The sequence below is a fragment of the Danio rerio genome, chromosome 4 (genome assembly GCF_052040795.2).
Source record: "Danio rerio strain M-AB ecotype USA chromosome 4, GRCz13ab, whole genome shotgun sequence".
Taxonomy (NCBI): Eukaryota; Metazoa; Chordata; class Actinopteri; order Cypriniformes; family Danionidae; genus Danio; species Danio rerio.
Window position 1 is genome coordinate 52,514,334 of NC_141024.2, and position 22,860 is coordinate 52,537,193.

At 35.0% G+C, this 22,860-nt stretch overlaps 2 protein-coding genes across 6 annotated transcripts; one reads left to right on the plus strand and one right to left on the minus strand.

The window, feature by feature from the left end:
- Positions 1-648: 648 nt before the first annotated feature.
- On the minus strand, positions 649-9,144 carry LOC137490925 (uncharacterized). Of its 5 annotated transcripts, none has more exons than XM_087248791.1 (3): positions 8,995-9,144; positions 5,438-5,587; positions 649-2,794 (listed from the first exon to the last, which is right to left on the minus strand). In XM_087248791.1, the coding sequence occupies exons 2-3, from the start codon at positions 5,520-5,522 to the stop codon at positions 1,557-1,559; spliced, it is 1,323 nt and encodes a 440-aa protein (XP_087104917.1). In that variant the 5' UTR covers positions 5,523-5,587; positions 8,995-9,144; the 3' UTR covers positions 649-1,556. The 5 variants fall into 5 exon arrangements, with proteins under 5 accessions (XP_087104917.1, XP_087104919.1, XP_087104916.1 ...); XM_087248793.1 differs by lacking the exon at positions 8,995-9,144 and adding an exon at positions 7,329-7,383; XM_087248790.1 differs by lacking the exon at positions 8,995-9,144 and adding an exon at positions 7,285-7,359.
- A 3,262-nt stretch (positions 9,145-12,406) lies between these two features.
- LOC101884055 (uncharacterized) lies at positions 12,407-21,528 on the plus strand. Its single transcript, XM_087248756.2, has 3 exons — positions 12,407-12,457; positions 13,063-13,212; positions 17,480-21,528. The coding sequence occupies exons 2-3, from the start codon at positions 13,128-13,130 to the stop codon at positions 18,775-18,777; spliced, it is 1,383 nt and encodes a 460-aa protein (XP_087104882.1). The 5' UTR covers positions 12,407-12,457; positions 13,063-13,127; the 3' UTR covers positions 18,778-21,528.
- The last annotated feature ends 1,332 nt before the right edge of the window (positions 21,529-22,860 follow it).

The following is a 22,860-nucleotide window of genomic DNA, read 5'->3' on the forward strand; positions in this document are numbered from 1 at the left end:
AGTGAAAAGCAGATCAGTTACAAATGGTAATACACAGGTCTGTGCTTATAAACATATAATGTACTGCTGTACAGTAACGTGTCATTTTTTTGTTTCGGTTGTCTTCATTTTAATCGTTTTTAATTTGTTTTTGATTCGTGGGTCTTTCTGGGGACGCGCTGCGACTACTAGCCCGACAGTGGAAACGCAACATAATTTTGGCCTCATTACTCATCTCCCGGGCGATTGGCCCGGCCCCATAAAAGCCCTGGCTCGCACTGGCCCGATAGTGGAAATGCGGCTACTGGCACTTCCCCGCCAACACTTCAAGAACTGTACTCTTCCAGAGCGAGTAAAAGGGCTCGCAAAATCACCCTGGATGCCTCATTTGATGTTTGATAAGTAAATTAATAAACAATTCGGAAGTGTGGAATGTGCACAAATATGGTTATCGGTTCATAATAGGTTGAAACACATTGTTAGATTTTGCTGTATTTGGCTTAACCGTTCTTGGACGGCTTGTCAATGTATAGAATGTTACATGTTGGTTTCATTTGAGAATTGAACCCAGTTTCTTGGACTCAAAGCTGGGGCTTTTCCCAGCTGAGCTAACTCCTCAACATATGAACCCAAGAGCACAAAATTAAAAAGGGAACTTGAGGCGTTTAGTTTCAGAAACAAGAAACAACTGATCTTTATTTGAAAAATAGAATACAAAGTACAACAGAAATGACGGAAGCAGAGCTTCCAGTAAACAGGCAAAACAAATCTGACACAAGGGTAAAAAAAAAAAAAACAACAACAATAAAAATAAAGTGTCACTTAGCGTCTCAAGAGAATCGGGCGAGCACTGGGCAGTAAAGGCTCAAGACTGAACACACTAGCTTTTTACACACAAACTTTTATAGGGCAAAACACAGGTGTTGCTAATCTAGCTTGAGTGGTGGCACACAGTAGATGGGAAGAGGAGGAATACAGCTTAATTAATTTTTACATAGATGACTTTAATACATAAAATAAGTAAGCTGACCAAAGCTCTTACGGGGAGAAGACTTTATCGAAGACAATGAATAGTGCAGTTCCTCAGCAGCAATGTTAACTCATTGGTAACTTAACCCAAAGTGAGACATTACTTTATAACAAAGGATGTAACCCTCGGAGATCGGCCTACTTCTTTGGTTGGGTCACAACTCTTGAGTTCCTGTAGGTCATTTGGTTCACACCTTTTCAGATGCAGATACTTGTTTGCATATGAAACAAGTCATACAATCTATCAACATATAGAGTTATTTTGGGTTCTTGCAGCCCTGCAGGTGTTCAAAGGGTTTCATCTTCAGAAAACTTGATATGTATTCAAAAGTTCACACTTGTCCTGGTAAGAAACTCTGGTTATTTATAGTGAGTCAGGAATCATCTGATTGGTAAATCATGTGTTGGCTAATGCAGGACCAGCCGTAGACAAACATAAGCATGTGATCCTCTCAAAAGTAGTATAAATAAACTTCACTTGAATGAACAGCCAAACTACATGAAAAAGCTGCCGTTTTGAATATACCAGTGTTTGTGTGGACAAGGCCTCAATTTTGGGGACTCTGCTCTCCATTGTGAAGCTTTAGGTGAGTGTTGAGGCTTCTTTTACGTTTAAAGCCCTTTCCACACTCACTGCATCTAAAAGGGTCCTCTCCTGAGTTAATCTTCTTGATGTGTTTCCTGATGGATTCTTTGCGTGTGAGACTCTTTTCACACTGATCACATGTCAACACTATGGTTCCAGTGTGACCATCCATGAGGTTCTTGAGGCTAGCTTTGGTTGTGAAGCGCTTTCCACACTGAGTACATGCAAACGGCTTCTCTCCAGTGTGAGTTCTCATGTGGTGTTTGAGTGAGCTTTTATGTGGGAAAGTTTTCCCACACTCTGTGCATCTGTAAGGTTTCTCTCCAGTATGAATACTCATGTGGTTGTCAAGACTTGTTTTTTGAGTAAACCTTTTCCCACACTGTGTGCATGTGTGAGTTTTTTTTCCAGTGTGAATCCTCATGTGGATGTTAAGGTCATGTTTTTGAGAAAAACGTTTTCCACAGTGTGTGCAAATAAAACTTCTGTCTCCAGTGTGTGTTCTCATGTGGACTTCAAGGGTGCAATTTTGCTTAAAACTCTTTCCACACTGGATGCAAGAGTACGGCCTCTCCCCAGTGTGAATTCTCATGTGCGCTGCAAAGTTTCCTGATTGGTAGAAGCTTTTTCCACACTGTTGGCATGTATACGGCCTCTCTCCAGTGTGAATTCTCATGTGCACCGCAAAGTTTCCTGGATGATAGAAGCTTTTTTCACACTGTTGGCATGTGTACGGCCTCTCTCCAGTGTGAATTCTCTTGTGGGTTGTAAAGCCTTGTTTATAAGTAAAACTCTTTCCACACTGTTCGCAGGTGTAAGGCCTCTCCTTCGTGTGAACTCTCATGTGAACATCAAGCTTTGCCTTTTGAGTGAAACTCTTTCCACACTGTTTACAACTGAAAGGCCTCTCTCCAGTGTGAATTCTCATGTGGTTTTCAAAGCCTTGTATGTGACCAAAACTCTTTCCACACTGTTCGCAGGTGTAAGGTTTCTCCCTAGTGTGAACATCAAGGTTTGACTTTTGACTAAAACTCTTTCTACTCTGTTTACTGCCGAAATTACACGCAGATTTGGATTTCCGAGGTCTTCCACGTGATGAAGTTTTTTTAGTCAGTGTAGGTTTTTCATCAGTCGTTATTTCTTGGAGTTTCTCTTCCATTTCATTCTGTTCATGAGCCTCTTCTTTCAACACCATCAGGTCTTAAAAAAAAAAAAAAAAAAAAAAACATTGTTAACTTTAGTACGAAGACACAAAGTGACAAGCAAAAGATGGATGTTTCATCCAGATATTAAAATGAGTTTACCATTTACTCTGCGTCATGTGGTTTTAAACATTTCCTTTCTTATGGAACACAAAGTAAGCCAGCATTTTTTTCACAATATCTTCTTTTGTGTTCAACAGAATCCAGAAACTCGTAAAGGTTTAAAACCACATGTAAAACATGAGAGTAAAATGGTATCCCTTTAAAGAGTTCCTTTTATGAACCTTTTTTTACAAGATGTAAAATAAGTCTTTGGTGTTCTCAGAATGCGTCTGAGGTTTTAGTTCAAAATCAGATTATATACCTTGAAGAAAATATAATTTTGGCGGTCAAAGGAAAACCAAGCTCTTTTTGTGCCTGTGGCTTTAAATGCAGATGATCAAATGCACTCGCTCTAGATTATTCATGTTGTGTTCCCTCATATGCATCTTCCACTGGATTTAAACATTTGTAACTTGCTTGGAAGACCTGATTGAGACAAATACTGCATGTTCATAGCAAGTACACATAACTTACGCCTATATTTCTGAGTTTGAATTATTGTAGATAAATTATGTTATATAACAAATGTTTTCCAGTACTGGGTTGCAGCTGGAAGGGCATTCACAGTTTAAATAGAAATGCTGGAGAAGTTAGTTGTTCATTCCGCTGTTGCGACCCCTAATGAATAAAGGGACTAAGCCGAAGGAAAATGAATAAATGAGCACATGCAAATGCTTAATGCCACGTTTGCTGTAAACTGGAGTGATGATGAGATGGCAAGATTACATACTTTACTACTTCATTTCATTTATTTCAAAAGTTTACACTTAACGAGCCTGGGGCTCCCATTTGCAAGACGAAAGGTGAGTTCTCGAGAACTCTTCTGTAGTAGCTAATGAACAGAAAGTGATTGCTCTTAAGAGATAACTACTTACTAGATGCCGATTTGGATTAGTCAAGTAACTTAAGTTGCATGTTTTTAGACAGTGGAAAGAAAACCCATGTGAGCACCGGGAGAATGTGTAAACTCTGCACAGAAACGTCATGAGGCAACAGTGCTAAAAACGCAAAAAACATCTTGGTGTGTGTGGGTCTTTACACTGTTTTCAGGATCTAAAAATTCATTCTGTAAAAAAAGTCTCAAGCAAAAAGATTCCAATGGCGGCGCCTGCTGGTACATAAAGAATATGATCAATACTGACGAACTTCACACTCAGATGTTTGCATATCATCAGCATGCTGTAATCCATTTCTTAAGCAGCAAAAGTCATTTTTAAACTAGTTTGTTGGCCAGTTGTAGTTAGTGCAATGCTAAACGTTATTATTCCACTATAATTTGTTTTGTCTCATGTCGTCTCACAAAATCGTCATATAATTTAGAATACTGTAGTTCAATGTTTTAAAATAATAATTATTTTTTGTGTCCATTTTATCCAGCATATTTAAAATTAGGGCATCTACGTTTTCTGACATACTTTAAACCAGGGTTAAAATTTTTGACTCAAGAAGGGCTAAAGTATAAGGAATTTTTCAAATACCCCAGATGGAAAAGGGTTTTATTTGCCCTATATATAATTATATTATATATAAAAATTAATAAATACATTTAATAATACAATAATAAATTAATATAAAAACACAGTATTTTATATATTTCTTAGCAAAAAAAAAAATTATATTGTGTAAAAACAAGCTTTACTTGTATCCGTACACTTTTTCCAACCTAAACTTTTTTAAAATGTAAAAAAAAATTTAAAAAAAAATAAACAAAGGTTTTAAATGTTTTAAAACTATAATTAACTAAATCTTTGCACAATAATCTGTCCAGGTCAATGTCCTCAGCAGTAAATACAAGGAGCACATTTATGCAAATATTATTGTAAGGAAAATAATTAAACCATTATGATAAACCGAGTTAAAATGACAATTTTGAATAAAAAGTTTTATTGAGATGGATTGCTGGTGATTGAATGGGTTTTGGCCAGATTGGGTAGCAAAACATGAACAAAGGAAAATTAAGACTTGTTTAAAAAGACTTAAGACCTACAACACAATATTTCAGTAAATTTAAGAGTTTTTAAGGCATTTTTAGATTTAGATTTTGGAATTTAAGACATTTTAAGACCCTGCGAAACACTTTGTTTAAACACAATAGCCCTGGTAATTAGTTATTATAATAATGATTTAATTCTAACTCTAGCCCAAACTATCACTGTAATAGCAGATATCTTCTATGAGAATACTGTAGGTCAAATAGCGTCAGCTCAGTTAAACTTTTTTAATTGATTGTTTTTATTTATTTTATATAGTACCAGTGCTTTAGGATGCTTTACAAACAGTAGGAGAACAAGAAAAGCAATAACCTTAAGAAGGTAGAGAAAATAGGAGACTAATAATACATAAAATAATGACAAAAAACATAAGAACAAGTAACAAGAAAGAAACTCATTCTGTCTTTTAATGAGTGCTTTTGTGCATTTAAGAGAACTAGGCAGCACACTCAGGGCTGCAAGATGGATTTAATTTAGTATTCTTATTATTAAAATATATCTGAATGAGGATCAAATGACTGCGTTGGTCTTTGAGAATAAAAGTCAACCTGTTTGTTCCTGCAGATCTTCCTGTTTGACTGTGAATGTTTCTTCAATCTTCAGGTCTTCACTTTCTACTTTAATAAATGCCATCTTTATAACAGTGTGTAGATCAGTCGCTTCAGCAGGAGTTTTTCTCTGAGTTTGGACACTTTATCCTGTTTAAAATGAACAAAACAATGAACAGAAATAAGATAACTTCTCTTCAACACTTGCTTCAAATGAGCAGATTAAAGCTAGTACTTTATTTCTTACATATATTGATGTAAATTTAGAATGGACTAACATTAAATTAGACCTTCATTAAAACACTTATTACACACTGTTACATCTCTGTAACTTTTTTGAAACTTTATTCAGGTATGTTCGTAATCGTGTTGTTTGTTTCATTTACTTTATTGTCTGCTTACAGCAACGTGTAAAAAGAGGTAAAATTGGTTTTATAATTGCAAATTCAGACTTTCCCCTTAATAATGTAATTTCATAAAAGTATTATTTGCAAACTCTAAATACTGAAATCATATTAGCAGCCAATGACTATCAAAGTACAACATTGTTCACAGTCAAATAAACAGTGCTAATGTTGTTTTCAAGTTACACTTAGGGATGGCTGACGTGAAACTGATGTTTCGACACAGTGTCGAGATCCCGAAGCGCAAGTGTTTCGAAACACTGCACCGAAGCATGATCCGAAGCACCAAAGTCACGTGACTAAAGTGTTCGAAACACCTAGTCACGTGACTGAAGCGATTCAAAGCATCGATCAGCTTAGAAACGTTTCGAGACCTGGCGAATCCTAATTTGACTGCCAAGGTCTCCAAGCTACCTCTGTCTCATATGGCTTAGAGGACTGTGTGTTTGCTAATTGATTCTATGCCTAGCATGATGTTTTGGGTTCGAATCCCGACTTGTACAAATACTCTGGAATCATGGTTTTATGTATTTTAATCATGTTTCTGTTTTGTGTAGCCTAAATAGGATACAGCTACAGTTACGCCATCAATTTAGCATCATTTTTGTAACACTGTAAAACAATAATAAATATTTTTACAGTATGGTTGGGTTTAGGGTTAGGGTAGACATGAATAAAATAAAATAAATGGGAAATTTAATGAATAATATAAATAATTATTGATAACTTCAGGCCACCGTTTTTGATCTAGCAACAACCCTGTTTTAAGACAAAAACAAGACATATTTATTCACAAATTGTTTATTCGGATATCAGACCAATGTTGAAACAAAACGATACAAGAGCAAAGCATTACCAACTGGTATTAAAGCATTTTAAAACAACTGCAACAAACTGGCTTCAAAATCTACTAACCCTGCATGGAAGTCTGACTCCTTACCCACTGTACTATGTTACTTGAGGGAATTCATGTACAAAGTTGGGTTTAATCCCTCAATTTGTTCAATCGTTCTTTGCTGAAACTGTTTCAGTGCAATACATAAAAAATTACCACTAGGTGTCACTGTAGAGTGGGGTTTCGAAACGTTTCGAAGCTTCCACACATTTGCTTCGACTGTTTCATTGTTTCACGAAGCCTTGCTTTGCCCACCACTCGTTACACTTGCATGCTAATTCAGATCGAATATTTAAAGTAACATTGTGTACAATATAGAGACTTCTAAATGAACGAATGTGTGACTATAAAACCAACTTTACCTCTATAACGTGTAGCACTTTTTAGCACAAGACAAATTTCCTTTCAGGAACAAAAAGTTTATCCTATCTTTATTCAAACAATAGTCCTCATTACTGTGAGTGAAATAGTACTCCGTTGTATAAAATTTTAAAATAATATTGTCAACAACAGGTACATAATTTAGCACTGAATGAAAAAAAACAAACCTTAATCAATCGCTTTATAAAAGCGTAAACGCTTTAAAACAAACCTTTCTTCAGTTAAATCACAGCGCGGCGCATGCTTATGACGTCACACACCACGCCAAAATAAAAGTCTTTTTTTTAAACTTACTGTTGCAGTCATGACTTATTGACACATTTCTCCCTCCACTTTCTGACATACACAGACACACATATTTGGAGTTAATCAAACCCTATACTCTAAACATTTTAAGACAATTTAAAAAATGTTTAATCACTAAGTAAAAGTTATTAAAGCAGAAAATCTCAACGTTCTAAAATGTATAAAAAATAATCAGATGGGTGTTTTGAGCTGAAACTTTACAGACGTAAAAGACTTATCTTAAATTATGAAAGGGGGGTAAAATAGGTGCCCTTCAAGTAAAAACTATTCATTACTACTACATGTTTTAACTAGTCATTCCGTATAATATATATATTTTCTCTGCGTTTGGACACTTTCCTGTAAAAATTAACAAAGCAATAAAAAATGCCCTGTTTAAAATAAATAAAACAATGAACAAAAAACAAAATAACTTCTCAACATTTGCTTCAACAGTTTCTTTATATGAGAGTAATTAACAAAAATAAATCAGGTAAGTGTGAGCAAGAAACAATAAATAAATAAGCTGATTAAAACTAGTAACATTATTCTATTTCTTATATATAGTGATGTATATTTAGAATAGAATGACATTATGCAATTTAAAAAATTCAACCTTCATTAAAACACTTATTACACACTTACATGTTGCTTTATTTAAACTTTAACAAAGTTTTTTAACAAAAGTTAAAGTTATTTAAACTTTAAACTTTTGTCTGCTTACAGCAACGTTGTAGCACTCTTTTGCACAAGACAAGAATTTCTTCTCGGGGACAAATAAAGTTTATCCTATCTTATTCAAACAATAGACCTTATTGTGAGTAAAATACTACTTCTTTGTATAAAGGGTTAAAATAATATTGTCAACAGCAGGTACATCTAGCATGAAATTAACAACCTGAACTTTTAATCAGTTGGTTTACATCTGTGTACAAGCTTTAAAACAAACCTTTCTCCAGTTGAATCACAGTGCGGGAGCGGCACAGCTATATGACCACGCCAAAATAAAAGTCTTTTTTTTTGTTTAGCTTTTTCCCCTACTTACTCTTTGTCATGAATTATTAATACATTTTCCACTTTATACTTTATCTGCTTTCTGTTTTGTATTTGTAAGACCATCAATCTTTATGTTAATTGAAAAAAAGCATTTACCCCCCAGATCTTCACCTTCAGGTAGGTTGGTAAGAGGTTGCATTTTGTTTAAACAGTTGTATTTCTTTATCCATAGCTTTAACTCATTCACTTGCATTCAACTGATGTTACCACCTCTTTGTATGTTTGAATGGGGAAACATCAAATTCTTTAAAACTGCCTGCCAAGTTCCAACCTATATATGTAATAGGTTGAAACTTAACTAGGTTAACTTGGGTTGAAACTGGGCTACAGTCCATTTGTCAGGATAAAAACAATATTCATAACCAAATAAACAAACAAACAAAAAACTAAATAAAAAGTTGTAATGAAGCTTTTAAAAATGACTGAAGAACTTAAATTCAACGTTGAACAGTGCATCCACGCATGTTTAGATTTTACATTTTATAATGTTAGCATTCAGATATTATTTAAGAGTAAATTCAGAATGTGCAACTCACCTTTCCAGTCTTCAATGAATATGTGGGATGAGAAATGGCCTCAGTGGGCTTTTCTTTGTAGGTTGTTGTTGGTAATAATCCCAATGTAGGAATCAACAATCGTAGTTTGTCATACAAAGTTGATCTCTTTACTTAGCAAAATAAGCCAATGACGTTTCTGTTAGGAACCCAGAATATGTAGATGCAACCCTGCTAAGCTACAGGACCTGGAATGTGATTGGATAAGACTCAATTGCCCTCCATTAATGCTGGTATAAAGATGCAAATGAGCAGTGGGGAGCAGTGAAGACTCAAGACACATTACAGTGGGGGATGGAAAGTTCAGCAGCTTTACAAACCAGTTTTACAGAGAATTAATGATGTATTGGGAAAATAAGTTGACTTTAGCCATCTTCATTTGATTTGTTGCTTTTGTTTTATTGACCTTATTCTAAAACGCGGAAGTGTGCCTGTTTTCGCGATTGTCTTAGAACTTCCGATTCAGTCGCATATGGGAGAAATGACTAGGAATAATAAACGGCAGAAAATGGCCAAACTACTTGCTCAACAAACAAATGTTTGCATGACTACACAGACCAAGAAGCATAATATAATAAGAAAATATTAAATTGCAACATCAAGCAGCGTAACGAGCAGTTGTTAACGTCAAAAAATGAATGGAAGTGAATGTGACCGGAAGTCGCGAGACAAAAAGATTCAAATGGCAGCGCCCGCTCGACATCTGAGAATAAGGTGAATAGGACTATTGATGGAAGCTTATTTTTTAGTTTGGCTGCTGCATGTTGTTGATAATATTGACACACTTATGTTGAGGTATTTTGATTTGAAAGACATTTCAATTTATTTTTTCCCAAGCCTGGTTAAAAGGTAATGCAAGAGTTGTGTGTTGTTTTTGTAGAAGCTTCTCAGAGTTGCTTGGCTGAAGTCTTTGTGTAAAGATGCAAATGACCATTGAAGACTCAAGCCACACTGATGTCTCAATACATACAGCTACATTCACTTATATAATAGTCATGCAAGTCTTATATTATTATACAGTGATATATTATCATTTGTTAAAAGAAACAATTTCTGAACTTCACATTGAGGTTTTATTTGTCAAGTTTAGTCAATATATTGATATGAGCTAACTATTAGCATTTTTTTGTCATTTATTTATCACTGAACTTGTTCTTTATGTGAGTTTAGAGTCCTTTATTTATCTTAAAGCACATGCAGCTCTTTACTGGTTTCTGTAAGACAGTCAACACACTCTTAACAGGTCAATTATTTCTTTCCAAAAGTGTCTTCACATTTTAACAATCAAAATGTAACTTGTTTCTGTGCCAATTTTGTTTTCTTTCCTCCGTTTTTTAGTTGAACAGAACATGTGTGAGCAGCTCAGCTCAGCTCTCTCGAAAGCCTCTTATTCACCTGGTATGTAACAAAGATGTTTTTCCCTCTGATTATCACTTGTGTTTGTGCATACAAATATGCGTAGACATTCACAAGAGAATATAAAAGATACTCTTTGACAAAACCTTTTCCGTTTAACACAGTAAAGCCATCACATACTGTCCATTTTTGCTACTTTTGTCCTTTGTAGATAATTGTTTTTTACATTAATCACAAATGGATGAGACACACTGTAACTTCAAACTCATTTGTGTTAATTCCAGGTGCTGTGAAATGTTGTTGTAACATCATTACAGGACCAAAACAGAACGTCCTCCTAAAGTCTTATTCGAAACGTTATTATATGACTAAAGGAGGACTATGTAGATACGTTCTGTTAATGTTAAAAAAGTTCTCTTTGTAACGTTATTAAGTGACCATTGCAGGACCAAAACAGAACGTCCTCCTAAAGTCATATTCATAACGTTATTATATGACTAAAAAAAGACCATGTGAAAACGTTCTGTAAATGTTAGAAAGGTTCTCTTTGTATCGTTATTATGTGACCATAGAATGGCCAAAACAGAATGTCCTCCTTAAGTCATACTGGTAACGTTATTTTATGACTAAAAGAGAACGTTTTAAGAACGTCCCTAATGTTCTGTAAAGGTTCTGGATTTTTATTACCTTTAGGGAACTTTCAGGGAACGTTGTGCAAGGTCGCGCGAACGTCGCCTCCTACCTGGCAATATCATCACAAGTATCAGTGCTATCAGTTTTTGTATTTCTATTTGTTGTAATGGCCTGTTGTTATTGCAATAAAAATAAATAAATAAATAAATAAATAAATAAATAAATAAATAAAGCAGTGCAATGTGGCTGTATATCAGCAGTGGTGGAATGCGTGTTATAGTGTACACTAGGCACTCGAGAACGATTGTCCCTCTACCTGTTGTTTTAATCCCCTGAGAACTTTGGTCATCTTCAGAATGCAAATGAAGACACTTTAGATGAAATCTGAGAGCTCCTTCATCTGTCATACACAGCAAGAGTCCCGAGATGCTCAAAAGTCCAGAAAAGGAACCAAAAACATTGACTTTGACTGTGACTTTAGTGGTTAAGTTGTAATCGAGTTCTGAGAACATTTTGTGTGCCAGAAAATGTTGAAAAAAGCAGCCATGCCCAAAGTAGGCGCTGTTGAACCATATAGTGGCTGCCTTTTGACCCTGTAGCCTATTCTCTTCATTTCCATTCAGCAGAAGAAACTCACACAGGTTTGGAACAAGTAGAGGATGAAAAAAATGTCAGAATTGTAATTTTTATGTGAACTACCCCTTTAATGCTTTCGTAAATTTAATATTATCACTGAAGATTGCTAAAGAATGGCAGGAAACGTGGAACAGATTATAAGAGACGACAATTTATATGAAACAATAAGAAACCCTATATAGGCCTATAGAGGTTGTAGAAATAGAAGAGGACATAATTATGAGGATGAGATTTGGACTCAGATATTAATAGGAAGTAATGTGTAGTAGACATGCAAGTCATCATGAACTGGATTAAAAAAAGTTTCTCAAAATTGGCTTAAAATGTTTAGATTAAATTTTTTTGATCAACTTTAAATACTGAAGTGTGTGTTTGTGTGAGAGAGAGAGAAATCTAATCTATTTTTTAAATATTTTCTATTAATCTTTTTATTTTTATTAATTTATTTTTAATTTCATTAATCTATTTTTATTTTATTTATTTCTGTGTTTTCTCTGTATTATATTTTATATCCATATTTGTTTGCACTACTGCCCTTTTTTCACTGTCTTGTTTGTACACAGCAACGCTGCACTGCTTTGACAATACAAATGTAGTTATTTGTCATGCCAAAAAAGCTCCTAAAATGTGTAATGTGTGAGAGAGAGAGAAAGAGAGAGCAGAAATATTATAAAGTGAAAAACATGGGAGAAATGTATAAATAAGTCATGACTGCAACAGTAAGTGGCAAAAAAGCGAAACAAAATAGACTTTTATTTTGTCGTGACGTGTGACGTCATCAGGCGGCGCCGCTTCAGCGCTGTGATTCAACTGGAGAAAGGTTTGTGTTTTTAAACGTTTACGGATATAACCCGATTTAATTAAAGTTTCAGATTTTTTTTTATCCGATGCTAAATTATGTACCTGCTTTGGACAATAATATTTAAGCCCTTTATGCAACGTAGTACTATTTTATTCTCAGTAGCAGAGGGCTATTGTTTGAAACCGAAAAGAGTGTAATAGTGTTTTAAAGCAGGGTTTCTCAAACTTTTCTGATAAGAGGAAAAGTTGGTTTTATATTCACACATTCGTTTATTTAGCAGTCTATATATTGTTTACCATGTTACTTTAAATATTTGATCGGAATTAGCTTGCAAGTGTGACTTGAAAACAACATTAACACTGTTTATTTGACTGTGAACAATGTTGTACTTTATAGTTACTTTAAGTTATACTTTAATGAAATTATATCATTAAGGGGAAAGTCCGAATGTGCGAATATAAAACCAATTTTACCTCTATTTAAAAAAAAATGTTTTACCTGATTTCTTTTTGATAATTAAAAGAAACTGTTTAAGCAAGTGTTAAGAGAAGTTATTTTGTATCTGTTCATTGTTTAATTTATTTTAAACGGGACATTTTTATTGTTTTGTTAATTTTAAACAGGATAAAGTGTCCAAACTCAGAGAAAAACTCCTGCTGAAGCGACTGATCTCCACACTGTTATAAAGATGGCGTTTATTAAAGAGGAGAGTGAAGATGTGAAGATTGAAGAAACATTCACAGTCAAACAGGAAGACCTGCAGGAACAAACAGGTTGACTTTTATTCTCAAAGACCAACTCAGTCATTTGATCCTCATTCAGATATATTTTAATAATAAGAATACTAAATTAAATCCATCTTGCAGCCCTGAGTGTGCTGCCTAGTTCTCATAAATGCACATAAGCACTCATTAAAAGACAGAATGAGTTTCTTTCGTCACTTGTTCTCATGTCTTTTGTCTTTTATGTGTTTTTAGTCTCCCATTTTCTCTACCTTCTTAACGTTATTGCTTTTCTTGTTCTTTTACTGTTTGTAAAGCATCCTTAGTGCTTTATAAAATAAATAAAAACAATAAATTAATAAAAGGTTTAACTAAGCTGACGATATTTGACCTACAGTATTCTCATAAAAGACTTAACATTTTAGGCCTTAAAAAGTCTTAAATTTACTGAAATGTTGTGTTGTAGGTCTTAAATCTTTTTTATACAAGTCTTTATTTTCTTTTGTTCATGTTTTTCTACCCAATCTGGCCAAAACCTATTCAATCACCAACAATTCAACTTAATAAAACTTTCAACTTTTTATTCAAAAAGGTCTTTTTAACTCTATTTATCATAATGGTTTAATTATTTTACTCCCAATAACATTTGTTTAAACGTGCTCCATGTATTTACTGCTGTGGATATCAACCTGGACAGATTGTTGTGCATAGATTTAGTTTGTTATAGTTTTTAAAACTTTAAAAACATTTGTTCATTTTTTTATTTTTAAAAAGAAATTTTATTTTGATGGGGCAAATAAAAATCTTTTCCATCTGGGCCATTTGAAAAGTTCTTTAGCCTTTAGCCCTTTATGAGTCTAAAATTTCATTCATAATGGTCTTAAAAATATCATAAAGTCTTAAATTTAACTTTGTAAAACCTGCAGAAACCCTATTTTACAGTATGTAAAAAATGTGGATCCCCCCAATAAAGCGCATGCTAAATGAAATGGACACTAAAATAATTAATTGTTATAAAATATTTTACATTCGCAGAATATAGACCATATTCTTCATGCACCAACAGGCGGCGCCATTAGAATCTTTTTGTTTGAGACTTTTTTAAAGAATAAATTTTTAGATCATAAATATCAGTGTTATGCTGCTGAGGCATGGGACAATAACTATATTCAAGGTTTACCGCAGTTTGGAAAAGTCAAGGTTTTAAAACCGCCAACATTTCCTGCTGCACCGTTCCTACAGTATATGTAAGATTTTTTTTAATGTTTTGTTTTTTAGGACAACAGTATCTCCTGCAGTAAAGACCAAAGAGGCTGTTTTAAATCGTAAAGAAATCTGTGATTCATTTCAATTATTTAGCCTGACATGTTTACTGCTCAAAAATGTTTTAAAAGTTTCTCAGAAGAAAATATATTTTAGGATATCATACTGTCAGAATCTTATACTGGCCCATGCCTAATGCTGCTTGATGTTGCAAAGTCATATTTTCTCATTTTATTATTTTTATTTGTATTTATAGTCATGAACACACCTGTTTGCAGAGCAAGTAGCGTGACTGTTTTCTGCAGTTTATTATTTCTGGTCAAATAATGCCAAAATCCAAATAGAAAAAGAATAATAATTATAATTAAAAAACAAATTAAAAAGAGTATAGGCTACATTAATATTTGCAAAGGAAAAGAGTTGTTTGAGTATATTTAAAGTTCTGGTTGCTTTTTATCTTAAACGTCCTTTTAGGGTTCTTTCTGACTATTTTTGTGTATGTATTTACCTAATTAAGTTAAAAGATTTAACATAAAATAGTTCTATTTTTTTATATTGTCTATTTATATAAACTAACATTTTGTATAACACATTTTCATTATTTAACAGATTTAATACTTCTATTATTCAAATTCTTTCTATTTCATCAGCTTTGAAATAACCAGATTCCTGATACATATGTTTGTGAATTTTATTTTGTAAGTTTCCTTGCGTGCTATACCAGCATGCAGAGAGTTTTGTGTTTGTGTGTGTTTGTGTTTAATTTAATCCAAGGATTAAGTTTATGTTCGGATCGAGTTTATATGTCTGTGTATGTGTATGTGGGTGTATGCATGCAGTAGGTTTAAATATGTGCAAGTGTCATACTTGTTTTGAACATAGTATATGTTTATATGTGTATATTCATGTGTAGACATGCAAAACCCTACACTGCGGCTCATAGCCATCTGTGTTTGGTGTCGGGAAGGTGGATGGTGAGGCGACAGGTTGATTTAAACTTTTATGAACCTATTTGATGTGTTTCCGATGCTAGTCGGCATCGCTCTCCCGCACAGTTTGCAGAGCGCCGAAACAAAAAGCTGATCGGAACTTAAAAAGCCAAACAACGTCCACATCAACTACTTTGTCTGCATTCTTACTTCTGGAAGCTTGTTCCTCTATATGTGTATTTAGGTCGCTCATTTTGTAGCTTTCTGTGGCAGAGCAGCTTAACCAACTTCTGAGCGCTGTCATCATGCAAGTGACATCACGCTCATTCTGAGCACGGAAAGTCATTTAGTGACAAATGATACAAGGTAGAAAATCTTATATATATATATATATATATATATATATATATATATATATATATATATATATATATATATATATATATATATATATATATTATATATATATATATATATATATTATATAACAAAACATAATAAAACATATGTAAAACATATACACAAATGTATCGAAATATCGGAAATGAGTTTAAAAATCATATCACCGTTATTGAAAAAAAATCTATCGTGATATATTGATATTATATTATTGTCCAGCCCTACGTTAGATACAGAGAACAAGGTGAATTAAATATCACTTTTAGCAAATATAGTGAGATTAGATCCAGCGTAACTCGTAACATCAAAATGGAAAAAAACATTTATAAATTAACCCACTTCTCATTTACTAGTCTGTTATGAGCCATATCATACCTCTTGAGCCTCCGATCTCCTCCAAAGGTGTAATGTTGTCCAGATACTGGAATTTCTGACTTCATTACTTTGCTATATATTGATGTTCAATAGGCTACTATTTTTTAAATAACAACAATTGTATCAAAAATGGTACAATAAATTATTTCTTAAGTAGAAAATTATTTATTTTCTTTTTTTTTTAGTTTTCCTCAAAATAGGTTTATGTGGGCATTGTAGCACTTTAAATGCATGTAATGCCTATTTCATTTACACTTGAGCAGAAATTCCATATATGCCTCACAAAAGTAGCAGAACATTCCAGGAAATCCCTAATATGGATGAAGGCATCCAGCTATTGCTGTTGAATGAAAATAAGATCTGAGTAAATATTAAAAGGCTTCAACTGATCATTTACACGACTGCGCCAATAAATGGTTTATATGTGTACTTCCAGCCATCTTAGGTATATTTATAAGAAAGTCGATTTATTATTTAATGCTAACTGTAATTTTAATTGTCATCCATATTAGGGATTTCCTGGAATGTTCTGCTACTTTTGTGAGATATATATGTATATATGCATGTTACAGTAGAATATAGCTATAAAACAATATGCTAGATGCATGAACTCACTGTAATTTAACTATTACAGAAACGGATGAGAGATTTGTTTTTTATTTCAAAGCATTTTCCCAGATTATGTCAAAATAAGATGTTCCCAAATATCAGTCCGTTTGTTAAAACACAGAAAGTTTTGACCAAATGAATCCACAAAATCAACCCAGAATGGATGAAAATGACCCAACAGCACACAAGGGGAAAGGTGCATATTTCAGCCTTTATGCAGATGCTGTACAGGTATGTCTCATGTTTGCGAGGCAAATATTCAGCTGTTCAACTGTTACCTCAGAACTTTTTTTTTTTTCCGATGCATTTACCAGTCAGGCACAGAATGAACAAGTATCTCCTGTCTGCTTTACAAATTTTAGAAAAACATTTTGTTGTAATTCTGAATATATATGGATAAAAATAGGCTTTTTACAGCTTTCAAATCTGTGTCTGATCAATATGACCAAAATGACTTTTATGAGAAACTCTGAAAGCTGGACTGACACAGTTTCAATTTACCAGAACTTCTAAGTTAAGTGGCTTCAGCACAACTTGCATTGTAAAAGGACTAGATGAAGATGAATTGAATCTGCTTAAATGTGCATACGTTAATGGACTGAACAAAATATGATCTGATTTATTTTACATTTAATGTGCATCAAAATTACAGTGTGTAGCCAATGTTTCCAGTGTCTTTTCACCTTTACGCTTTTGATGAGGGTTTTAAGACTTAATGAAAACTAATGTTTTATTTATTTCAGACCTAATTGAAGAGAATGAGAGGAAAGAGGAGGAACATCATGTCAAAATTGAGGAAAAAACTCATTTACAGACTGATGGTATTTTGAAAAGGAGAGACAAGAATCGTTTCACCTGCACTCAGTGTGGAAGTAATTTTGGAAGAAAAGGCGATCTTAAGATTCACATGAGGATCCACACTGGAGAGAAACCATTCACCTGCACTCAGTGTGGGAAGAGTTTCAGCAAATCATCATCCCTTAATCACCACATGAGGATCCACACTGGAGAGAAACCATTCACATGCACTCAGTGTGGGAGGAGTTTCAGCCAATCATCATACCTTAATAAACACATGATGATCCACACTGGAGAGAAACCATTCACTTGCACTCAGTGTGGGAAAAGTTTTAGGCAATCATCATCCCTTAATTACCACATGATGATCCACACTGGAGAGAAACCATTCACATGCTCCCAGTGTGTGAAGAGTTTCAGTTGCTCATCTCACCTTAATAAACACATGATGATCCACACTGGAGAGAAACCATTCTCATGCACTCAGTGTGGGAAGAGTTTCAGACACTCATTATTTCTTAAACAACACATGATGATCCACACTGGAGAGAAACCATTCACATGCACTCAGTGTGGGAAGAGTTTCAGCCAATCATCATCCCTTAATCACCACATGAGGATCCACACTGGAGAGAAACCATTCACATGCACTCAGTGTGGGAAGAGTTTCATACAATCATCACAACTTAACCGACACATCATGATCCACACTGGAGAGAAACCATTCACATGCACTCAGTGTGGGAAGAGTTTCAGCCAATCATCAAACTTTAATCTACACATGATGATCCACACTGGAGAGAAACCATACACATGCACTCACTGTGGGAAGAGTTTCAGCAAATCATCATCCCTTAATGAACACATGACTATCCACTCTGGAGAGAAACCATTCACATGCACTCAGTGTAGGAAGAGTTTCAGTTGCTCATCTCACCTTAATCACCACATGAGGATCCACACTGGAGAGAAACCATTCACATGCACTCAGTGTGGAAATCGCTTCAGCCGATCATCAAACCTTAATCAACACATGATGATCCACACTGGAGAGAAACCATTCACTTGCACTCAGTGTGGGAAGAGTTTCAGCCAATCATCACACCTTAATCACCACATGAGGATCCACACTGGAGAGAAACCATTTACATGCACTCAGTGTGGGAAGAGTTTCATACAATCATCACAACTTAACCGACACATGAGGATCCACACTGGAGAGAAACCATTTACTTGCACCTAAGCCACGGTTACACTGGACCTTTCTCCCCATAGACTTCCATTCATATGCACGCAAATCCGTCAGACTGTAAACGAAAGTTTGTGTATCAAGTTTTGCAGTTCACTGCGTTGCAGAGTTCAAGCTCGGTAAACTCTGACCTGCGAAATCGCATTACTTGACTGTGTGAGACCAATCGAAGATCAAAACATGACCTCTCTGGACAATCGCTCACTTTTTTTAATGTCTAATCATCTTGTTTAATCCCGCCCCTTTTCGCAGCGCCATACAACAAAATGTTGCATGCTCAAACTCTAGTGTGACCGCAACATCAGTGTGGGATGAGTTTCAGCAGCTCATCAGAAATTGACCTGTTAAGCTTTTGGGCTATTTTGGGTATTTCCGCCTTAATTTGGCCTTCCGATTTAAAAAAGCTTTCCATAACCACATGCATAGGAATAAATACAAAAGTTTGGTATAATTTTAAAAGAAATCCTTTGAAATTTCATAAAATACTGTTTTATATAAACTGAAGTTAAAAATGTGGAACTCAGGCCTTGAGTGCTCCATCAAAATTCCATTTTTTTCCAGCAGGTGTCAGTAAACACAAGAAAAATACATTTCTCCCTATAATAATGCATGCAAGAGTTATTCTATTCCAACTGGAAGAAGGTAACATGTCAAAAAAAAAAGTATTTCCCCCTACCTAAATTTAAAGTCTCACCACACCCACATAAAGTACAATAAATGCTATATCTTGATGTCATTTTAAAGAAAACCCTTTGAAATTACAAAAAACACTGCTGTTAAATGCTAACTATTGATATATATGTTTTCTGTCCTATGATGAACCACCTCAACACAAACAGCTTTGTTTTTTTTTGTTTTAAAGCAAGTCTTAGTGCATAACTCAGGCCCTGTGTGTTCTATCAAACTGAGGACAGTTTTTGTTTGTTACCAGCATATGTCAGGACGCACGAGAAAAAATTATTTTGTCTTAATCATGTAGTATGCAAGAATCATTTTAGTTTAACCGAAGGGTGGGAAAAAACAACACAAGTTTCCTACCTGTCAAAAGTGAAAAACAAGATATTACAAGGGTTATTATCACAAAAATCATAATTTTACTTTTTCATAACCACATCAAAATCATAACACTATATCAAAAAAGCAAATGGCACAGTAGTACTTTTTTCCATTTTATTTTTCAATGTCCAAACGGCCTTCACACATTAAATGTAAAATAAATAATGTACAAATATAAATAAACTGCAATTATATACAAATAGATATTTTAGAAAAGTAATGTGCAAAGTCTAACAAAAGATTTTGAAAAATGACTAGTATAAAAAAAAGGGTCATTTTGTAAATACGTTATCGTATTTTTTTGAATGTTGGAATTTCATGACCCAAATTTGTTGCATTTGGCACTTACAAGACATAGCAGGGGATTACTCATTCACACAAGAACAGAAAAAGCTGAAAATGGACTAATATTGTTGCGAAGAACCTAAGGTAAAGGATGATGTAGCTTGTTTGTCTATCTGGAGCAGCGCACGGAGCAAATAGACATTAATTGCCCTTGTATGTTTGTAAAATAGGAGTTCATACCTTATGATTTATTCAAAGACAGTTAGACAAGTGATTGTAAATTGTTGTGGAAAAAATATTCTGGTCTGCTAAATATTCAACGCGTAGCTGTGCATTTATACTTCTGCGCGCTGTCTCTGTTGGTCTGCATTAACACTTCCGAAACGCTAGTTGGCAGTGAGGTGTAAATGTTCCTCTGTGTTGAGTTTCTTCGCTGGTGCTTTGTTTTTCCTGAACACTTCCTGAATGTACAAGTGACTCAAACTCGCTCTTTTTTAAGCAGAAACCGGCGGACGTGCAACAACTTTACTATGAGGTAAACACAAAACAAACTTTTTATCTGGAGCTTCCTCACGGGACTTCACACTTGTAAACAATCGCTCTATTGGGCCTGCAAGGCTCTCAGTCCCAATCAGACTCGTCAGCGCTACTAAGCCGACTAATCACAGAGCTTGCGCACGACGTGTAGTTAAATTTTTTGACAGGTGCACGTCAGCAACATCGACGGCCACGGCGTAGGGCTATGCGTCAGCGCCGTAGCATAAGCATGGGCTTGACGCAGAAGTAAAAATCAGCCTTTAGAGGGACTATATCAAAAGAAAGTCTCTTTCCTAACCCTCAACCGGAATGCAGCATAAGGTACGAACATATCAGTACAATCAACCTCACTAATGCAACAAAAAGTTGCCTTTCACAGTCTTTACCAAATGTCAACCTCCCTATGCTGCACTCCAGTGGAGAGGCGGAACCAAACATCTCCCCCTTTATTTGATTAGAAAGGAGTAAAAGATACTGTCTACTGGTCTTCAGATGATTGCTCCCACATTGCCAGAGGTACTACTAAGTATTGTCTGGTGTTGGAGCGAGCAGCAGGCTTTTAAGCCATCAGTAGAGCCTACTCTTACAGCATTCGCCAGCTTCAAGATGATCGTTGGTGTGACAAGTCTCTTTGACCCACCCACTGATCGGCCGAAAGCGGGAAGGACAGAGACTCATCTGCTCAATTGGGAACACTTGAGTTCCCCTCTATAAAAGCCAGCAGTGTTGGCTTCTGGAAAGCCGTGCTTTTGCTCCTGTTTGTTTTGTTTAGTTTCTTTTTAGCTTTGGTTAATCTTTGATTTTGGCTTACCTAAAGTGAGCACTTTATTATTCGTTAATGTTTAAATAAATACTTTTGGTACCAAACCATCTGGTGTATGTCCTCCCTTTGATTTTGTCATTGCCTTTGAGCCGGGTCGTGACAGTTGGTTCCATTAAGCACTCAGTTCAAGTCCTTTTTCCCTGTGAGTATGTGAACCCTGCAGCTTCGATAAATGTCCATTTCATACCCAGAAACATAACCAATATAGTATTAAAAGATAATATTGTAGATTATAGGATTAATATCCTTAATTTCAGGTCCTTCTGTTTGCACTTCTGTCTCGTAGCACAGATAATGACCTGCTTGAAACCCTCCTTTCATTCATGTCATTCTGATAAAAAAGAACGAGAGGAAAAAGAAAATAGAAAACAACATAAGATTACTTGCATTGTATAGGAATAATTTTTGGCATATATATGTAAAAGAGTCTAAGTGCCAAAATAAAAAACAAAATATCCTCTAACTACCTGCCTACACTATTCATTATTCTAAAGGTCTGTCTACGCTTGAAAATCTCCCTTACTTTTCCACAAAACAGGAATAACATAAAAACAAGAATTACGGCACACTCAAAAACAAAAGATAAAAAAGGTTTGATACTCATCCAAGCAGGTTTGTGGTAACGTTCTCATCAATGGACCAATCTGAGGATTTTGGAAGCATATTTTCATAGCCATAGTCACTGTTGAGGTGGGCTTGCACTGTTCCTTGTACTTGCACAGTAACCATGTGTGTGGCAGCAGCACTGGCTAGCATTGATCTGATGAATGACACAACACAGCAACAAAGTTAAGCTAAAACAAGTATGGTAACCTCCAAATACGTCAACTTTATCAACCATTGTCCCCAAGATCCAAATATGGAGGCAAACCAATTACTCAAGTGTTTGTCTTTTCCAGCATTTTCCTTGACTACTATCCACCTCTGGAGGTTAATATTTGTAATGTTGATGCAGCAGTGGTCCCCTTCAGCTTATCGGTCAGCTTTTCCCTTTCCAGTAAAGCTGAGAAGTCGATTGTTGATAGGTCTCATTCCATTCCATTATCCGATTGTCCTTTATCTGGGGAAAGATTATCTCTTTACTCATGTTCACATATGCATTCTGTATTATCATTGACAGTAGCATGATTTCCTTCCATAGTAGGGTCCTCCTGTTGTTCCCCAGAGGCCGGCGGTTTTACATAAATCGACAGGTCCGCTGTTTCTTCTCCAACCAGTTCATGTTGTCCATGTTGAAATTCAAGAGAGTCATTACTTGTTATATGCTGCTTATGTAGTTGTAACCCTCCCAAAAAGGGCATAAAGTATTCACACACAACACAAGTTCTTTGCTGGACAAAATACAGTATTTATTTTGGGCCACAATAATCAAGTAA